This window comes from Nerophis lumbriciformis, linkage group LG29, assembly GCF_033978685.3.
Source record: "Nerophis lumbriciformis linkage group LG29, RoL_Nlum_v2.1, whole genome shotgun sequence".
NCBI lineage: Eukaryota > Metazoa > Chordata > Actinopteri > Syngnathiformes > Syngnathidae > Nerophis > Nerophis lumbriciformis.
This window is the reverse complement of record NC_084576.2, coordinates 29,580,001-29,599,832: the sequence shown is the minus strand read 5'-3', so window position 1 is coordinate 29,599,832 and position 19,832 is coordinate 29,580,001. Positions and strand designations below refer to the sequence as shown.

Genomic DNA, 19,832 nt, shown 5'->3' with positions numbered 1-19,832 from the left:
TTACACACAAAAAAAAGAATAATTTTACATAAAAAAGTAATAATTTCACATAAAAAAGTAATCATTTTACACAAAAAAGTAATAATTTTACACAAAAAAGTAATAATTTTACATAAAAAAGTAATCATTTTAAGAAATTGCAATATTACAGAAACAGAAACTTATATTGCTGGGTATTGTGGCCAAACAGCTCCATTTTTGTTCCATCTGACCACTGAACTTTCCTCCAGAAGGTCTTATCTTTGTCCATGTGATGTCAGATGAAACAAAAAATGTCACTGTTTTACATGAACAAAAAAAAATTGGCAATTTTGTGATAAAAGTCTGAATTTTGTATGACAATTGTCAGTATTTTACATTAAAAAGTAATAATTTTACACAAAAAAGTAATAATTTTACACAAAAAAAGTAATAATTTTACCCCAAAAAAAGAATAATTTTACATAAAAAAGTAATCATTTTACATAAAAAAGTAATCATTTTAAGAAATTGCAATATTACAGAAACAGAAACTTATATTGCTGGGTATTGTGGCCAAACAGCTCCATTTTTGTTCCATCTGACCACAGAACTTTCCTCCAGAAGGTCTTATCTTTGTCCATGTGATGTCAGATGAAACAGCCATGACATTATGTTCCTAACAAGTGTATGTAAACTTTTGACCACGACTGTACATGAGGTGCAAACTACAACCAAATGAATGTTGAGTTAATCCTCTTTGTCTTTGTTGACATTCTCCTCCGCCACTCTCAGGCTACATGAACACTGACAGTTCGGCGGTGCAAAGGATCAAAGTGACGACTAAAAGTGGCTCGGTCAGCCTGAGGACACAAAGCTGGTTCGAGTCCCTGAAGCTGGGGGATGAAACAAAGTAAGCTCACTCAGAGACCACACTGCAAAAAGTGAACTCTAAATAAGATTAAATATGTCAAATAAGGCTGATATTTGCTTATTTTCTGTCTGATAAGATTATTCTTCTCACTAAGCAGATTTTATGTTAGAGTGTTTTGCTCCTAAATGATCTCAGTAAGATATTACAGCTTGTTGCTGAGATTTGATGACCTATATTGAGTAAAACATGCTTGAAACTAGAGTATCAACTGTCATCAACACTCACAAGAATAAAACTACTTTTTTAAAGTACCGTATTTTCCGCACCATAAGCCGCCCTGGGTTATAAGCCGCGCCTTCAATGAACGGCATATTTCAAAACTTTGTCCACCTATAAGCCGCCCCGTGTTATAAGCCGCATCTAACTGCGCTAAAGGAATGTCAAAAAAACAGTCAGATAGGTCAGTCAAACTTTAATAATATATTAAAAACCAGCGTGATGTGGGCGCGCATGGAGTCGTATATCAACATGGACGGAGCTGCGTGAAAAAAGCCACCCGGCCTCTTCGCGTAAACTTACCTTAACCACTCGCTCATCTTTTCTTCATCCATCCATCCCTTCGAGTTAGCTTTTATGATGACGCCGGCTGGAAAGGTCTCTTTTGGCAAGGTCTTCCTTTTGAATATCACCATGGGTGGAAGTTTCTGGCCATTAGCATGGCAAGCTAGAACCACAGTGAAGGATGACTTCTCATTCTCTGTGGTGCGAATATTCACCGTACGTGCTCCCGTTGTATCCACAGTGCGGTTCACAGGAATATCAAAAGTCAGTGGAACCTCGTCCATGTTGATAATGTTCTCTGGCCGGATCTTTTTTTCAGCTATCTTGTTTTTACAATATGCACGGAAAGTAGCCAGCTTTTCTTGAAAGTCTTTAGGCAGTTGCTGTGAAATAGTAGTCCGTGTGCAGATGGAGAGATTGCGTCTTTTCATGAACCGGAAACCTGTCGCTTAGTAGGAGCCATTTTGTGGTCTTTACAGATGTAAACACACAAAGGAAATGAAACGTAATATCCGCGCGCTTCTTCTTCTTCTATGGGGGCGGGTGGTTGCTTACAGTAGAAGAAGAAGTGCTTCCTGTTCTATGGGGGCGGGTGCTTACCTTGGCGGTTGCTTGCGTAGAAGAAGAAGCACTTCCTCTTCTACGGGGAAAAAAGATGGCGGCTGTTTACCGTAGTTGCGAGACCGAAACTTTATGAAAATGAATCTTAATATTAATCCATATATAAAGCGCACCGGGTTATAAGCCGCACTGTCAGCTTTTGAGTAAATTTGTGGTTTTTAGGTGCGGCTAATAGTGCGGAAAATACGGTAATAATTTCTTAAGCATGAAAACAAATCATGATGCCGAGCGCATATCATTATGTCAAGATAATGACACTAGCATTTACTTCATTTAAGAATATTTTTCAACATATTGAGCAAAAAGGACACTTTTTTTTTTTCCAAGAAAAGTGCACTTATTAGTGAGAATATACTTATTTTAAGCTATTTTTGGGTTTATTGAGGTTAGATAATTTTACTTGTTTTGGAAAGTCTTGACAAGCCACATTTTCTTGTTCTATTAGCAGATAATTTTGCTTAGTTCAAATAAAATACCCCTCATTTTTGTATTTTTTTCCCCTTTGTTTTTGAACACTGACTTTTTGCAGTCCATCCTTTCCTGCACCTCCAGCATCGGACATAACCTCAGCTCTTATTTATCCCGACTAGGGATGATGTTCGAAACCGGTTCTCCCGGTTGTTCGATAAGAAAAGAACCGATTCCATGGACTCGAATTCCTTTTTGAGAACCGGTTCCCGTTATCGAGGCCACTATAGTAAACAAAAAAGAGTTGGTTCTTTATTCGAATCCCTGGGAACGAATCCCGTCCCACAAGAAATGCCCTGTGGGACATCACAGGAAATGACGTAGCTCAGTCATTGGACTGAGCTACGTCATTTCCTGTGATGTCACACAAGCAGCAAAAATAATGGACCGGAAAAAAACGCCTCAAGGCATGGCTATTCACCTATAGTGCTCACAGAGACAGGTTGTTTTTGTGTTACTGTATATACAGTATTTTTCGGACTATAAGTTGCAGTTTTTTTCATAGTTTGGCCGGGCTCCAGTGCCATTTATATGTTTTTTTTCCTTCTATATTATGCATTTTCGGCAGGTGCGACTTATACTCCGGTGCGACTTATACTCCGAAAAATGCTGTGTTTGTTTTTCTGAAAAATCCCACTTAATATACTTTGGGTAACAACAGTCAATATGTATTTATTTTATTTTTTTAGGGGGGTAACAGTCAATATTTATTTTTTATTTATTTTTTTTTAAGGGGGGTAACAGTCAATATTTATTTATTTATTTTATTTAATTTTTTTTAGGGGGGTAACAGTCAATATTTATTTATTTAATTTAATTTTTTTAGGGGGGTAGCAGTCAATATTTTATTTATTTTAGGGGGGGAACAGTCAATATTTATTTATTTAATTTTATTTTTTAGGGGGGTAACAGTCAATATTTATTTATTTATTTTATTTAATTTTTTTTAGGGGGGTAACAGTCAATATTTATTTATTTAATTTAATTTTTTTAGGGGGGTAGCAGTCAATATTTTATTTATTTTAGGGGGGGAACAGTCAATATTTATTTATTTAATTTTATTTTTTAGGGGGGTAACAGTCAGTATTTATTTAATTTTATTTTTTTCTTATAAAATAAAAGTGTTCGGTTCTTCTTCACAAACATGTTAAGATTGTGTTGCAGATGCTGGGTCCACTTACAGATTTGAAATTAGTATCAACATTCATAAAAGTGTCACATTCAAATGATCAATTAGGTCATTTTTAAGTGTTTTAAGAGCATAGTACGTTTTTTATAGATGGTCTATAATACAATTATTTTGCCTTGCGGGGCCAAATTTAGAGAAAAAATGTGTCTGAGGGCCGGTATATCTATTTTTAGGAACACTAATACAAAACCTCACAATAATGTCTGATTGAAAGCTAAAAAACGTTAAGACAGACCACCTTAAAAAAAACGGAATGGAATTTAAAAAAAATTTACTGAATGAGACCCATAATGTACATGAAAATAAAGAATGATAACTATGAAGGATAAAACACTGAATATTGACAACACCCCTCTCCATCCACATATTTTACAATGCAACAAAAATGCAACAAACACAGCAAAATATGAACGCGAAGGCTAAAAAAAAAAAACCACCTACAATCTGATACATCTGATACATCAGTAAGCTTTAGAACTTTCTGGTAAAAATCTCCTTCCGCGTCTGTCCCTGACACCTGCATTTCAGACTCTGGAAACACTCTGTGGAAACGCTCCCCACCCACACTGCTTGGTGCCTCGTCTGAGCTGCTGTGACTTATATTACCATAGTAACTAATTAGATGACCATAGTAACTAATTAGATTTCCATAGTAGCTCATTAGATGACCATAGTAACTCATTAGATGACCATAGTAACTCATTAGATGACCATAGTAACTCATTAGATGACCATAGTAACTCATTAGATGACCATAGTAGCTCATTAGATGACCATAGTAACTCATTAGATGACCATAGTAACTCATTAGATGACCATAGTAACTCATTAGATGACCATAGTAGCTCATTAGATGACCATAGTAACTCATTAGATGACCATAGTAACTCATTAGATGACCATAGTAACTCATTAGATGACCATAGTAACTCATTAGATGACCATAGTAACTCATTAGATGACCATAGTAGCTCATTAGATGACCATAGTAACTCATTAGATGACCATAGTAACTCATTAGATGACCATAGTAACTCATTAGATGACCATAGTAACTCATTAGATGACCATAGTAGCTCATTAGATGACCATAGTAGCTCATTAGATGACCATAGTAACTCATTAGATGACCATAGTAACTCCTTAGATGACCATAGTAACCTATTAGATGACCACAGTAACTCATTAGATGACCATAGTAACTCATTACATTACCATAGTAGCTCATTAGATGACCATAGTAACTCATTAGATGACCATAGTAGCTCATTAGATGACCATAGTAACGCATTAGATGACCATAGTAACGCATTAGATGACCATAGTAACGCATTAATGACCATAGTAACTCATTAGATGACCATAGTAACTCATTAGATGACCATAGTAACTCATTAGATGACCATAGTAACTCATTAGATGACCATAGTAAACAATTAGATGACCAAAGTAACTCATTAAATGACCATAGTAGCTCATTAGATGACCATAGTAACTCATTAGATGACCATAGTAACTCATTAGATCAGTGATCCCCAACCACCGGGCCGTGGATCGATTGGTACCGGGCCGCACAAGAAATTAAAAAAAATAATAATTATTTAATTTTATTTTTTTAATATTAAATCAACATTAAAAAACACAAGATACACTTACAATTAGTGCACCAACCCAAAAAAACCTCCCTCCCCCATTTACACTCATTCACACAAAAGGGTTGTTTCTTTCTGTTATTAATATTGTGGTTCCTACATTATATATCAATACAGTCTGCAAGGGATACAGTCCGTAAGCACACAGGCCTACCAAAGTCCTACTAAAACATTTTCAAAGATTTTTAAAGGCCGTGTGTAACATTCTATATTTTCAATGGAACACAAAATGTTGGTGTTGTTTACTTGAGTCATATTGCAGTCTACACGTATCTCTTATGTTTGACTGCCATCTACTGGTCACACTTATCATTACACCATGTACCAAATAAAATTGCTTCGAAGTCTGTAAGCAGAACCAGATTTATTCCGTACATAAGGCGCAACTCGATGTTCTGGACACAAACACTGATACGAGACGACTCGCAATCTAAGATTGCGAGTAGTCCCTTTGCACAGATAGAAAAGTACAACTTCAGCACAATTGATAACAACTATAGCAACGGCCTTTAAGCATGAGAGTTGTGTGATAACTTGCACATAATTATTCTAACATCATACTGCAGTCTACACGTATCTCTTATGTGTGACTGCCATCTACTGGTCACACTTATCATTACACCATGTACCAAATAAAATTGCTTCGAAGTCTGTAAGCAGAACCAGATTTATTCCGTACATAAGGCGCAACTCGATGTTCTGGACACAAACACTGATACGAGACGACTCGCAATCTAAGATTGCGAGTAGTCCCTTTGCACAGATAGAAAAGTACAACTTCAGCACAATTGATAACAACTATAACAACGGCCTTTAAGCATAAGAGTTGTGTGATAACTTGCACATAATTATTCTAACATCATACTGCAGTCTACACGTATCTCTTATGTGTGACTGCCATCTACTGGTCACACTTATTACACCATGTACCAAATAAAATTGCTTCAAGGTCGGTAAACAAAACCAGATTTATTCCGTACATAAGGCGCAACTCGATGTTCTGAACGCAATCACTGATACGTGACGACTCACAATCTAAGATTGCGAGTAGTCCCTTTGCACAGATAGAAAAGTACAACTTCAGCACAATTGATAACAACTATAGCAACGGCCTTTAAACATGAGAGTTGTGTGATAACTTGCACATAATTATTCTAACATCATAGTACAGTCTACACGTATCTCTTATGTGTGACTGCCATCTACTGGTCACACTTATCATTACCATTACACCATGTACCAAATAAAATTGCTTCAAGGTCAGTAAGCAGAACCAGATTTATTCCGTACATAAGGCGCTACTCAACGTTTTGGACACAAACACTGATACGTGACGACTCGCAATCTTGTAGTCCCTTTGCACAGATAGAAAAGTACAACTTCAGCACAATTGATAACAACTATAGCAACGGCCTTTAAGCATGAGAGTTGTGTGATAACTTGCACATAATTATTCTAACATCATAGTGCTGTCTACACGTATCTCTTATGTGTGACTGCCATCTACTGGTCACACTTATCATTACACCATGTACCAAATAAAATTGCTTCGAAGTCTGTAAGCAGAACCAGATTTATTCCGTACATAAGGCGCAACTCGATGTTCTGGACACAAACACTGATACGAGACGACTCGCAATATAAGATTGTGAGTAGTCCCTTTGCACAGATAGAAAAGTACAACTTCAGCACAATTGATAACAACTATAGCAACGGCCTTTAAGCATGAGAGTTGTGTGATAACTTGCACATAATTATTCTAACATCATACTGGAGTCTACACGTATCGCTTATGTGTGACTGCCATCTACTGGTCACACTTATCATTACCATTGCACCATGTACCAAATAAAATTGCTTCGAGGTCAGTAAGCAAAACCAGATTTATTACGTACATAAGGCGCAAATCGATGTTCTGGACACAAACACTGATACGAGACGACTCGCAATATAAGATTGTGAGTAGTCCCTTTGCACAGATAGAAAAGTACAACTTCAGCACAATTGATAACAACTATAGCAACGGCCTTTAAACATGAGAGTTGTGTGATAACTTGCACATAATTATTCCAACATCATACTGCAGTCTACACGTATCTCTTATGTGTGACTGCCATCTACTGGTCACACTTATCATTACACCATGTACCAAATAAAATTGCTTCGAAGTCGGTAAGCAGAACCAGATTTATTCCGTACATAAGGCGCAACTCGATGTTCTGGACACAAACACTGATACGTGACGACTCGCAATCTAAGATTGCGAGTAGTCCCCTTGCACAGATAGAAAAGTACAACTTCAGCACAATTGATAACAACTATAGCAACGGCCTTTAAGCATAATAATAAGAGTTGTGTGATAACTTACGCATAATTATTCTAACATCATAGTGCAGCCTACACGTGTCTCTTATGTGTGACTGCCATCTACTGGTCACACTTATCATTACCATTACACCATGTACCAAATAAAATTGCTTCGAGGTCAGTAAGCAGAACCAGATTTATTCCGTACATAAGGCGCTACTCAACGTTCTGGACACAAACACTGATACGAGACGACTCGCAATATAAGATTGTGAGTAGTCCCTTTGCACAGATAGAAAAGTACAACTTCAGCACAATTGATAACAACTATAGCAATGGCCTTTAAGCATGAGAGTTGTGTGATAACTTGCACATAATTATTCTAACATCATACTGCAGTCTACACGTATCTCTTATGTGTGACTGCCATCTACTGGTCACACTTATCATTACACCATGTACCAAATAAAATTGCTTCGAAGTCGGTAAGCAGAACCAGATTTATTCCGTACATAAGGCGCAACTCGATGTTCTGGACACAAACACTGATACGTGACGACTCGCCCTTTGCACAGATAGAAAAGTAGAACTTCAGCACAATTGATAACAACTATAGCAACGGCCTTTAAACATGAGAGTTGTGTGATAACTTGCACATAATTATTCTAACATCATAGTGCAGTCTACACGTATCTCTTATGTGTGACTGCCATCTACTGGTCACACTTATCATTACACCATGTACCAAATAAAATTGCTTCGAAGTCGGTAAGCAGAACCAGATTTATTCCGTACATAAGGCGCACCGGGTTATAAGGCGGACTGTCGAGTTTTGAGGGGGAAAAAATGATTTTAAGTGCACCTTGTAGTCCGTGAAATACGGTAAATTGAATTCTGAGTGATTTGTAATAATAGATTTTATTTGTAGAAAGCACTTTACATTGAGCAAACAACCTCAAAGTGCTACGGTGTATTGAACAAAAAATAAAATAAATAATAATAATAATAAAAAGATAATTAAAATAAATAAATAAATAAAAATAAAAACTACAACAGCCTAATAGCTAGAACTAGTATGCATATACAGTATCTATAAAAGCTTTTTTTTTTTTTTTAAAGAAGGGGTTTTAAGCCTTTTTTAAAAGCATCCACAGTCTGTGGTGCCCTCAGGTGGTCAGGGAGAGCATTCCACAGACTGGGAGCTGTGGAATGTAACTGTTGAGCAATGCTCTGATTGGCTGAAGGGAGTTTAAATCTGGCTCTCCTGCACTGCTTCACCGAAGCCATAGGTTGGTCTGGTCGTTGCTGTACTCCCAGTGCTGCACGTGCGGCTGCAACCTCATGGCCCCCGCCCTGCCAACACACACACACACACACACAATAACGTTAGTGGTGGAGGACGATGCGCTCCATTCAAGATGTTTTCCTTCACTCTGAGATGCCGTTGCAGTTGTTCATGATGACGGAAGACAACGGCGGGCAGAGCCTCTCCATGTATTTGATGGCGCGGTCGGTGAAGAGGGAGCCGCTCACGTCCAGCTCCCGCAGGTACTGACCGCCGCTCGACAGGCACTGAACTGCCATGTCCGTCATCTGAGGGTAGAAGGAAGCAGAAACTAGTCCACTTGTTGCCTCGGACGTCATTAGTAGGTAGCTTTACAAACCCCGTTTCCATATGAGTTGAGAAATTGTGTTACATGTAAATATAAACGGAATATTTGCAAATCATTTTCAACCCGTATTCAGTTGAATATGCTACAAAGACAACATATTTGATGTTCAAACTCATAAACATTTTTTTTGTGCAAATAATCATTAACTTTAGAATTTGATGCCTGCAACGTGTTTAAAAAAAGCTGACACAAGTGGCAAAAAAGACTGAGAGAGTTGAGGAATGCTCATCAAACACTTATTTGGAACATCCCACAGGTGAGCAGGCTAATTGGGAACAGGTGGGTGCCATGATTGGGTATAAAAGTAGATTCCATGAAATGCTCAGTCATTCACAAACAAGGACGGGGCGAGAGTCACCACTTTGTCAACAAATGCCTGAGCAAATTGTTTAAGAACATCATTTCTCAACCAGCTATTGCAAGGAATTTAGGGATTTCACCATCTACGCTCCGTAATATCATCAAAGGGTTCAGAGAATCTGGAGAAATCACTGCACGTAAGCAGCTAAGCCCGTGACCTTCGATCCCTCAGGCTGTACTGCATCAACAAGCGACATCAGTGTGTAAAGGATATCCCCACATGGGCTCAGGAACACTTCAGAAACCCACTGTCAGTAACTACAGTTGATGACTTGAGGTGAATGATCTGTAATATATATAAATGTGTGTATGTATGTATGTATGTATGTATATATATATACACTTTTTTTTTTTTTTAGATCGATCTTTGATTTTTTTTATCAATTAAAAATCGTTACAAAAAGGAATTGCAATTCATTTGAAGATAAACATTTTTTGACACCCCTAATATACAGTAATATAGAATGATTTGTAATATATACATATACATATATATATAATAATATATATATATATTTAGAAATTTAATTTTTTTTAAATCGATTAAGAATCATTACAAATAAGAATCGCAATTCATTTGAAAATCGATTTTTTTGACACCCCTAGTAATATATAATGATTTGTAATATATAGATAGAAAAAAAAATGTTTTTAATTGATTATAAGAATCGTTACAAATAATCGCAATTCATTCGAAAATCTATTTTTATACAATTATACAATTTATATACAGTAAAATAGAATGATTTGTAATATATACATATATATATGTATATATATATATATATATATATATATACTGTATATATATATACATTTTTTATTTTTTGATTGATTTTTGTTTTTTTAATCGATCAAGAATCGTTACAAATAAGAATCTCAATTCATTTGAAAAAAAATTTTTTTGACACCCCTAATATACAGTAATATAGAATGATTTGTAATATATACATATACATATATATATATATATATATATTTTTAGATCGATTTTTGTTTTTAATCGATTAAAAATCGTTACAAATTAGAATCGCAATTCATTCGAAAAACAATTTTTTTCATCTCTAATATACAGTAACATGGAATGATTTGTAATATATTTATATATATATATATATATATATATATATATTTATATATATATATATATATATGTATATATATATATATATATTTATATATATATATATATGTATATATATATATATATATATATATATATATATATATACTTAAATCGAATTTAGATTTTTTTTTTAATCGTCTAAGAATCGTTACAAATAAGATGTGCAATTCATTTGAAAATCAATTTTTTTGACACCCCTAGTAATATAGAATGATTAGTAATATATATATATATATATATATATATATATATATATATATATATATATATATCCATCCATCCATCCATTTTCTACCGCTTATTCCCTTTGGGGTCGCGGGGGGCGCTGGAGCCTATCTCAGCTACAATCGGGCGGAAGGCGGGGTACACCCTGGACAAGTCGCTACCTCATCACAGGGCCAACACAGATAGACAGACAACATTCACACTCACATCCACACACTAGGGCCAATTTAGTGTTGCCAATCAACTTATCCCCAGGTGCATGTCTTTGGAGGTGGGAGGAAGCCGGAGTACCCGGAGGGAACCCACGCAGTCACGGGGAGAACATGCAAACTCCACACAGAAAGATCCCGAGCCTGGGATTGAACCCAAGACTACTCAGGACCTTTGTACTGTGAGGCAGATGCACTAACCCCTCTGCCACCGTATATTTAAAAAATTGTTTTAATTGATCAAGAATCGTTACAAATAAGAATCGCAATTCATTCGAAAATCAATTTTTTGGACAGCCCTTATATACAGTAAAATAGAATGATTTGTAATATATAAATATTTATATATATATATATATTTTTTGGGATCGATTTTTGTTTTTTTAATCGATCAAGAATCCTTACAAATAAGAATTTCAATTCATTTGAAAAAAAAAAATGTACACCCCTAATATACAGCAATATAGAATGATTTGTTTTATATATATATATATATATATATATATATATATATATATATATATATATATGTATATGTATATATATATATATATATATATATATGTATATATATATATATGTATATGTATATATATATATATATATATATATATATATATATATATATTAAAGAGAGACTTGACGGTTCTTAAGGTGCCCTGTGTTGCATGAGACCAAGTTGTATCACAGTAGTTTATATGTGGTAGTTTATAAAAATATTATACTCGCTAAGAATATTACAATAATGACAGTGAAGAGACTTCCTGTCTAAATGTTGCATGTCTTCTTAAAGAGAGACTTGATGGGTCTTGCTTGAGGTGCCCTGTGTGGCATGAGACCCAAGTACCAAGTACCAAGACAGGGTAGTTGATGTGTGTCTACCTTTGGACAGCCTCCCATCTTCAGCGTGAACAGACCTCTGCAGTAAAAGACGAAGGCTCTGACGGCCTGGTCAGACAACGCCAAACAGCCGGACACGTCCACGTATTCCATGTCGGCCACGTACTTGCACAGGTTCTGCTCACATTCAGTTCAGTTCACTCCAATCAACGGCTGAATGACGGATGGTTACCCCCCTAAAAAGGTTCGTACCTCGATGCCGCTATCTGTGATGTCGATGCATTCAGCCACAATCAACTTTTTCAAGGGAACCTCCTCCAGAGCAGCCAGACCCTGAATATTGAAGAAGAAAATAGTTTAGGGAGAATAACAACATTCCACTACACAACTAGCGCACACTTTGAAGCCCTCAACAAACAGCCCTGTTCAGAGATAGAGGGGGGGTGTCAAGTCTCATGTCACTCCGACAGGTGCTAGTAATTAGGGGTGTCCCGATCCAGTGTTGATATCAGCACAAAAAAAACAAGTATCCACTGATATCAGCTTGCATCCACAATCTCCGATACAAGCAGTCCTGCAGTTGGACAGGAAGTCAACATCTAAATGTCCTCCAATAAAACACAAGGTTGATCTATTCCTCTATTTTAGTCCTTTACAAACTGTAAACATCCTCGGCTTATAGGCGAGTAGGAGATAGCAGCTACACAACAGCTAGGCATTCAATAGCACACAAGCTAGACATGCGTAATAAGTGTCTTAAATGTAAAGATATTGCAGTTTTAGATGTTTGTCAAAAAAAGAAATATCAATTATATTTGCATATTACTTACACATACAAAGTCTGCACGGCAGAAGCGTATTAGAAAATATAATATATATATTATTATTGTTATTATAGTATATTATTATTATAATATACATATGTATAATAGACATGCGGATAAAGTGTCTTAAATGTGAAAATATTGCAGTTTTAGATATTTGTCAAAATAAATATCAATTATATTTGCATATTACTTACACATACAAAGTCTGCACGGCAGAAGCGTATTAGAAAATATAATATATATATATTATTATTGTTATTATAGTATATTATATATTATCATATATATATGTATAATAGACATGCGGAAAAAGTGTCTTAAATGTGAAAATATTGCAGTTATAGATATTTGTCAAAATAAACAAATATCAATTATATTTGCATATACACATACAAAGTCTGCATGGCAGAAGCGTATTAGAAAATATATATATTATTATAGTATATTATTGTTATTATAAACAAATATCAATTATATTTGCATATTACACATACAAAGTCTGCATGGCAGAAGCGTATTAGAAAATATATATATATATTATATATTATTATTATAGTATATCATTGTGATATATTATTATATATTATTATTATATATATACATATATATATATATATAATAGACATGTGGAATAAGTGTCTTAAATGTGAAAATATTGCAGTTTTAGATATTGGTCAAAATAAACATCAATTATATTTGCATATTACACATACAAAGTCTGCATGGCAGAAGTGTATTAGAAAATATATATAGATTATATATTATTATTATAGTATATTATTGTTATTATATTATATTATATATTATTATTATTATTATATTTATATATATACAGTAAATATATATATAATAGACATGTGGAATAAGTGTCTTAAATGTCAAAATATTGCAGTTTTAGATATTGGTCAAAATAAACATCAATGATATTTGCATATTACACATACAAAGTCTGCATGGCAGAAGTGTATTAGAAAATATATATAGATTATATATTATTATTATAGTATATTATTGTTATTATATTATATTATATATTATTATTATTATTATATTTATATATATACAGTAAATATATATATAATAGACATGTGGAATAAGTGTCTTAAATGTCAAAATATTGCAGTTTTAGATATTTGTCAAAATAAAGAAATATCAATTATATTTGCATATTACTTACACATACAAAGTCTGCACGGCAGAAACATACTAGAAAATATAATATATATAAATATATATAGTTATTGTTATTATAGTATATTATATATTATTATTATTATATATGTATAATAGACATGCGGATAAAGTGTCTTAAATGTGAAAATATTGCAGTTTTAGATATTTGTCAAAATAAATATCAATGATATTTGCATATTACTTACACATACAAAGTCTGCATGGCAGAAGCGTATTAGAAAATATAATATATATATATTATTATTGTTATTATAGTATATTATTGTTATTACAAACAAATATCAATTATATTTGCATATTACACATACAAAGTGCATGGCAGAAGCGTATTAGAAAATATATATATATTATTATTATAGTATATCATTATATTATATTATTATATATATATATATACATACATATATATACATATATATATATATATATATATATAATAGACATGTGGAATAAGTGTCTTAAATGTGAAAATATTGCAGTTTTAGATATTTGTCAAAATAAACAAATATCAATTATATTTGCATATTACACATACAAAGTCTGCATGGCAGAAGCGTATTAGAAAATATATATATATTATTATTATAGTATATTATTGTTATTATAAACAAATATCAATTATATTTGCATATTACACATACAAAGTCTGCATGGCAGAAGCGTATTAGAAAATATATATATATATATTATTATAGTATATCATTATTATATTATTATATATTATTATTATATATATATATATGTATATATATATATATATATATAATAGACATGTGGAATAAGTGTCTTAAATGTGAAAATATTGCAGTTTTAGATATTTGTCAAAATAAACAAATATCAATTATATTTGCATATTACACATGCAAAGTCTGCATGGCAGAAGTGTATTAGAAAATATATATAGATTATATATTATTATTATAGTATATTATTGTTATTATATATATATATATATATATACAGTATATATAATAGACATGCGGAATAAGTGTCTTAAATGTAAAAATATTGCACTTTTAGTTATTTGTCAAAATAAAGAAATAATGATATTTGCATATTACTTACACATACAAAGTCTGCACGGCAGAAGCGTATTAGAAAATATAATATATATAATATATATTATTATTGTTATTATAGTATATTATTATATATTATTATATATATATGTATAATAGACATGCGGATAAAGTGTCTTAAATGTGAAAATATTGCAGTTTTAGATATTTGTCAAAATAAACAAATATCAATTATATTTGCATATTACTTGCACATACAAAGTCTGCATGGCAGAAGTGTATTAGAAAATATATATATTATTATTATTATAGTATATTATTGTTATTATAAACAAATATCAATTATATTTGCATATTACACATACAAAGTCTGCATGGCAGAAGCGTATTAGAAAATATATATATATTATTATTATAGTATATCATTGTGATATATTATTATTATATATATACATATATATATATATAATAGACATGTGGAATAAGTGTCTTAAATGTGAAAATATTGCAGTTTTAGATATTTGTCAAAATAAACATCAATTATATTTGCATATTACACATACAAAGTCTGCATGGCAGAAGTGTATTAGAAAATATATATAGATTATATATTATTATTATAGTATATTATTATATTATATTATATATTATTATTATATATATATATATATACAGTATATATATATATATAATAGACATGCGGAATAAGTGTCTTAAATGTCAAAATATTGCAGTTTTAGATATTTGTCAAAATAAAGAAATATCAATTATATTTGCATATTACTTACACATACAAAGTCTGCACGGCAGAAACATACTAGAAAATATAATATATATAAATATATATAGTTATTATTGTTATTATAGTATATTATATATTATTATTATTATATATGTATAATAGACATGCGGAATAAGTGTCTTAAATGTGAAAATATTGCAGTTATAGATATTTGTCAAAATAAACAAATATCAATTATGTTTGCATATTACTTACACATACAAAGTCTGCATGGCAGAAGCGTGTTAGAAAAAATATATATATTATTATTATTATAGTATTTTATTGTTATTATAAACAAATATCAATTATATTTGCATATTACACATACAAAGTCTGCATGGCAGAAGCGTATTAGAAAATATATATATATATTATATATTATTATTATAGTATATTATTGTTATTATATTATAATATTATAATTATTATATATATATTATATGTCATCTAGCAAAGCTGAATTTGACCAAGCAACCCCCCCGTACCAAAAAGCACTTGATGAAAGCGGATACAACTTCACACTCACCTATGAACCCACGCCAAGAAACCAACCAAAAAAGAGCAGAAAACGAAACAACATTATCTGGTACAACCCCCCATACAGCAAAAACGTCTCAACTAATATTGGCCACAAATTCCTCACTCTGATCGACAAACACTTCCCCAAAGGCAACACCCTAAGAAAAGTATTCAACAAGGACAGCATTAAGTTGAGCTACAGCTGTATGAACAATATACGACAAATTATTTCAAATCACAACAAAGCAATTGCAAAGGAGCCGTCTGCCCCTAGACAGTCGACTCCAAAACCAACAAAGGCTGCAACTGCCGCAAGAAACCTGATTGCCCTCTCAACGGGGGGTGCTTACAAACATCAGTCGTTTACAAATCAAAGGTAACCCGCAAGGACATTAACACATCTGACACGTATGTAGGATTAACCGAGGGAGAGTTCAAAGCCAGATGGAACAATCACAAGACTTCTTTCAGGAACCAAAGCCTGCGGAATACTACAGAACTCAGCAAGCACATTTGGAACCTCAAAGACAATAATGTTGAATATTCAATAACATGGCAAATTCTTGCATCCAGCACACCTTACAATAGTGGTAATAAAAGATGCAACCTATGCTTAAAAGAGAAACTGTTTATTATATACCGCCCAGACCTGTCATCCCTCAACAAGCGCAGCGAAATTGTATCAGCCTGCCGTCACAGACGGAAACACCTCCTAGGTAACACATGAGCCAATCACCACGCCCCTACGCCTGCCTGTATCTACCCCCTCTGTGCCCTATATAAACCATGATATGTGAATGCTCCCATTAAAATCTCCTGATGATTGAGGGAACCCCTCATGAAACAGGCCTGTAGAGATGAAGTAGTCTTGTGATTTTTTTCCCCACACATACATATACAGGTAAAAGCCAGTAAATTAGAATATTTTGAAAAACTTGATTTATTTCAGTAATTGCATTCAAAAGGTGTAACTTGTACATTATATTTATTCATTGCACACAGACTGATGCATTCAAATGTTTATTTCATTTAATTTTGATGATTTGAAGTGGCAACAAATGAAAATCCAAAATTCCGTGTGTCACAAAATTAGAATATTACTTAAGGCTAATACAAAAAAGGGATTTTTAGAAATGTTGGCCAACTGAAAAGTATGAAAATGAAAAATATGAGCATGTACAATACTCAATACTTGGTTGGAGCTCCTTTTGCCTCAATTACTGCGTTAATGCGGCGTGGCATGGAGTCGATGAGTTTCTGGCACTGCTCAGGTGTTATGAGAGCCCAGGTTGCTCTGATAGTGGCCTTCAACTCTTCTGCGTTTTTGGGTCTGGCATTCTGCATCTTCCTTTTCACAATACCCCACAGATTTTCTATGGGGCTAAGGTCAGGGGAGTTGGCGGGCCAATTTAGAACAGAAATACCATAGTCCGTAAACCAGGCACGGGTAGATTTTGCGCTGTGTGCAGGCGCCAAGTCCTGTTGGAACTTGAAATCTCCATCTCCATAGAGCAGGTCAGCAGCAGGAAGCATGAAGTGCTCTAAAACTTGCTGGTAGACGGCTGCGTTGACCCTGGATCTCAGGAAACAGAGTGGACCGACACCAGCAGATGACATGGCACCCCAAACCATCACCCAACCATGCAAATTTTGCATTTCCTTTGGAAATCGAGGTCCCAGAGTCTGGAGGAAGACAGGAGAGGCACAGGATCCACGTTGCCTGAAGTCTAGTGTAAAGTTTCCACCATCAGTGATGGTTTGGGGTGCCATGTCATCTGCTGGTGTCGGTCCACTCTGTTTCCTGAGATCCAGGGTCAACGCAGCCGTCTACCAGCAAGTTTTAGAGCACTTCATGCTTCCTGCTGCTGACCTGCTCTATGGAGATGGAGATTTCAAGTTCCAACAGGACTTGGCGCCTGCACACAGCGCAAAATCTACCCGTGCCTGGTTTACGGACCATGGTATTTCTGTTCTAAATTGGCCCGCCAACTCCCCTGACCTTAGCCCCATAGAAAATCTGTGGGGTATTGTGAAAAAGAAGATGCAGAATGCCAGACCCAAAAACGCAGAAGAGTTGAAGGCCACTATCAGAGCAACCTGGGCTCTCATAACACCTGAGCAGTGCCAGAAACTCATCGACTCCATGCCACGCCGCATTAACGCAGTAATTGAGGCAAAAGGAGCTCCAACCAAGTATTGAGTATTGTACATGCTCATATTTTTCATTTTCATACTTTTCAGTTGGCCAACATTTCTAAAAATCCCTTTTTTGTATTAGCCTTAAGTAATATTCTAATTTTGTGACACACGGAATTTTGGATTTTCATTTGTTGCCACTTCAAATCATCAAAATTAAATGAAATAAACATTTGAATGCATCAGTCTGTGTGCAATGAATAAATATAATGTACAAGTTACACCTTTTGAATGCAATTACTGAAATAAATCAAGTTTTTCAAAATATTCTAATTTACTGGCTTTTACCTGTATGTATGTATGTATGTATGTATGTATATATATATATATATATATATATATATATATATATATATATATATATATATATATATATATATATATATATAGACATGCGGAATAAGTGTCTTAAATGTGAAAATATTGCCGTTTTAGATATTTGTCAAAATAAACAAATATCAATTATATTTGCATATTACTTACACATACAAAGTCTGCACGACAGAAACATACTAGAAAATATAATATGTATATTATTATTATAGTATATTAGTATTATATTATTATTATTATATATATATAATAGACATGCGGAATAAGTGTCTTAAATGTGAAAATATTGCAGTTTTAGTTGTTTGTCAAAATAAAGAAATATCAATTATATTTGCATATTACTTACACATACAAAGTCTGCACGGCAGAAACATACTAGAAAATATAATATGTATATTATATATTATTATTATTATAGTATATTAGTATCATATTATATTATATATATATATATATATATATATATATATATATAATAGACATGCGGAATAAGTGTCTTAAATGTAAAAATATTGCCGTTTTAGTTGTTTGTCAAAATAAACAAATATGAATTATATTAGCATATTAGTTACACATACAAAGTCTGCACGGCAGAAACGTACTAGAAAATATAATATGTATATTATTATTATAGTATATTAGTATTATATTATTATTATTATATATATATAATAGACATGCGGAATAAGTGTCTTAAATGTGAAAATATTGCAGTTTTAGTTGTTTGTCAAAATAAAGAAATATCAATTATATTTGCATATTACTTACACATACAAAGTCTGCATGGCAGAAGCATGTTAGAAGATATTCAGTAACAAGCGTGTCCGCATCATTCACCTTGTTGCATCAAAAGCTTAACGTAATGAGTTATCGTGGCCACTAGGTGTCGCCAAAAAA

The 19,832-nt window shown here is 33.3% G+C and overlaps 2 protein-coding genes across 7 annotated transcripts in view; one reads left to right on the top strand and one right to left on the bottom strand.

Moving 5' to 3' along the window:
• fam185a (family with sequence similarity 185 member A) overlaps positions 1-19,832 on the top strand; it is a 43,672-nt gene that overhangs the window by 19,433 nt on the left and 4,407 nt on the right. Inside the window, exons 8-9 of one of the 5 annotated variants that reach the window (XR_009810476.2) lie at positions 754-871; positions 9,069-9,178. Coding sequence is in view for 3 of the 5 variants with exons in the window: in XM_061924553.2 (XP_061780537.1) it covers positions 754-871; positions 9,069-9,090 (140 nt within the window). In the remaining 2 variants the exon portion in view is untranslated. Of the gene's footprint in view, positions 1-753; positions 940-9,068; positions 9,678-19,832 lie in introns of those variants that run through there. The other 4 variants (XR_009810477.2, XM_061924553.2, XM_061924554.2 and 1 more) reach the window with 4 other exon arrangements.
• Positions 8,230-19,832, bottom strand: part of fbxl13 (F-box and leucine-rich repeat protein 13) — a 100,072-nt gene continuing 88,469 nt past the window's right edge. For both annotated transcript variants that reach the window (XM_061924549.2, XM_061924550.2), the window contains exons 18-21: positions 12,316-12,396; positions 12,106-12,240; positions 9,063-9,223; positions 8,230-8,983 (exon numbers count right to left, since the gene is read on the bottom strand). In XM_061924549.2, the coding sequence (XP_061780533.1) occupies positions 8,905-8,983; positions 9,063-9,223; positions 12,106-12,240; positions 12,316-12,396 (456 nt within the window). In that variant the 3' untranslated portion in view covers positions 8,230-8,904. The remainder of the gene's footprint in view (positions 8,984-9,062; positions 9,224-12,105; positions 12,241-12,315; positions 12,397-19,832) is intronic.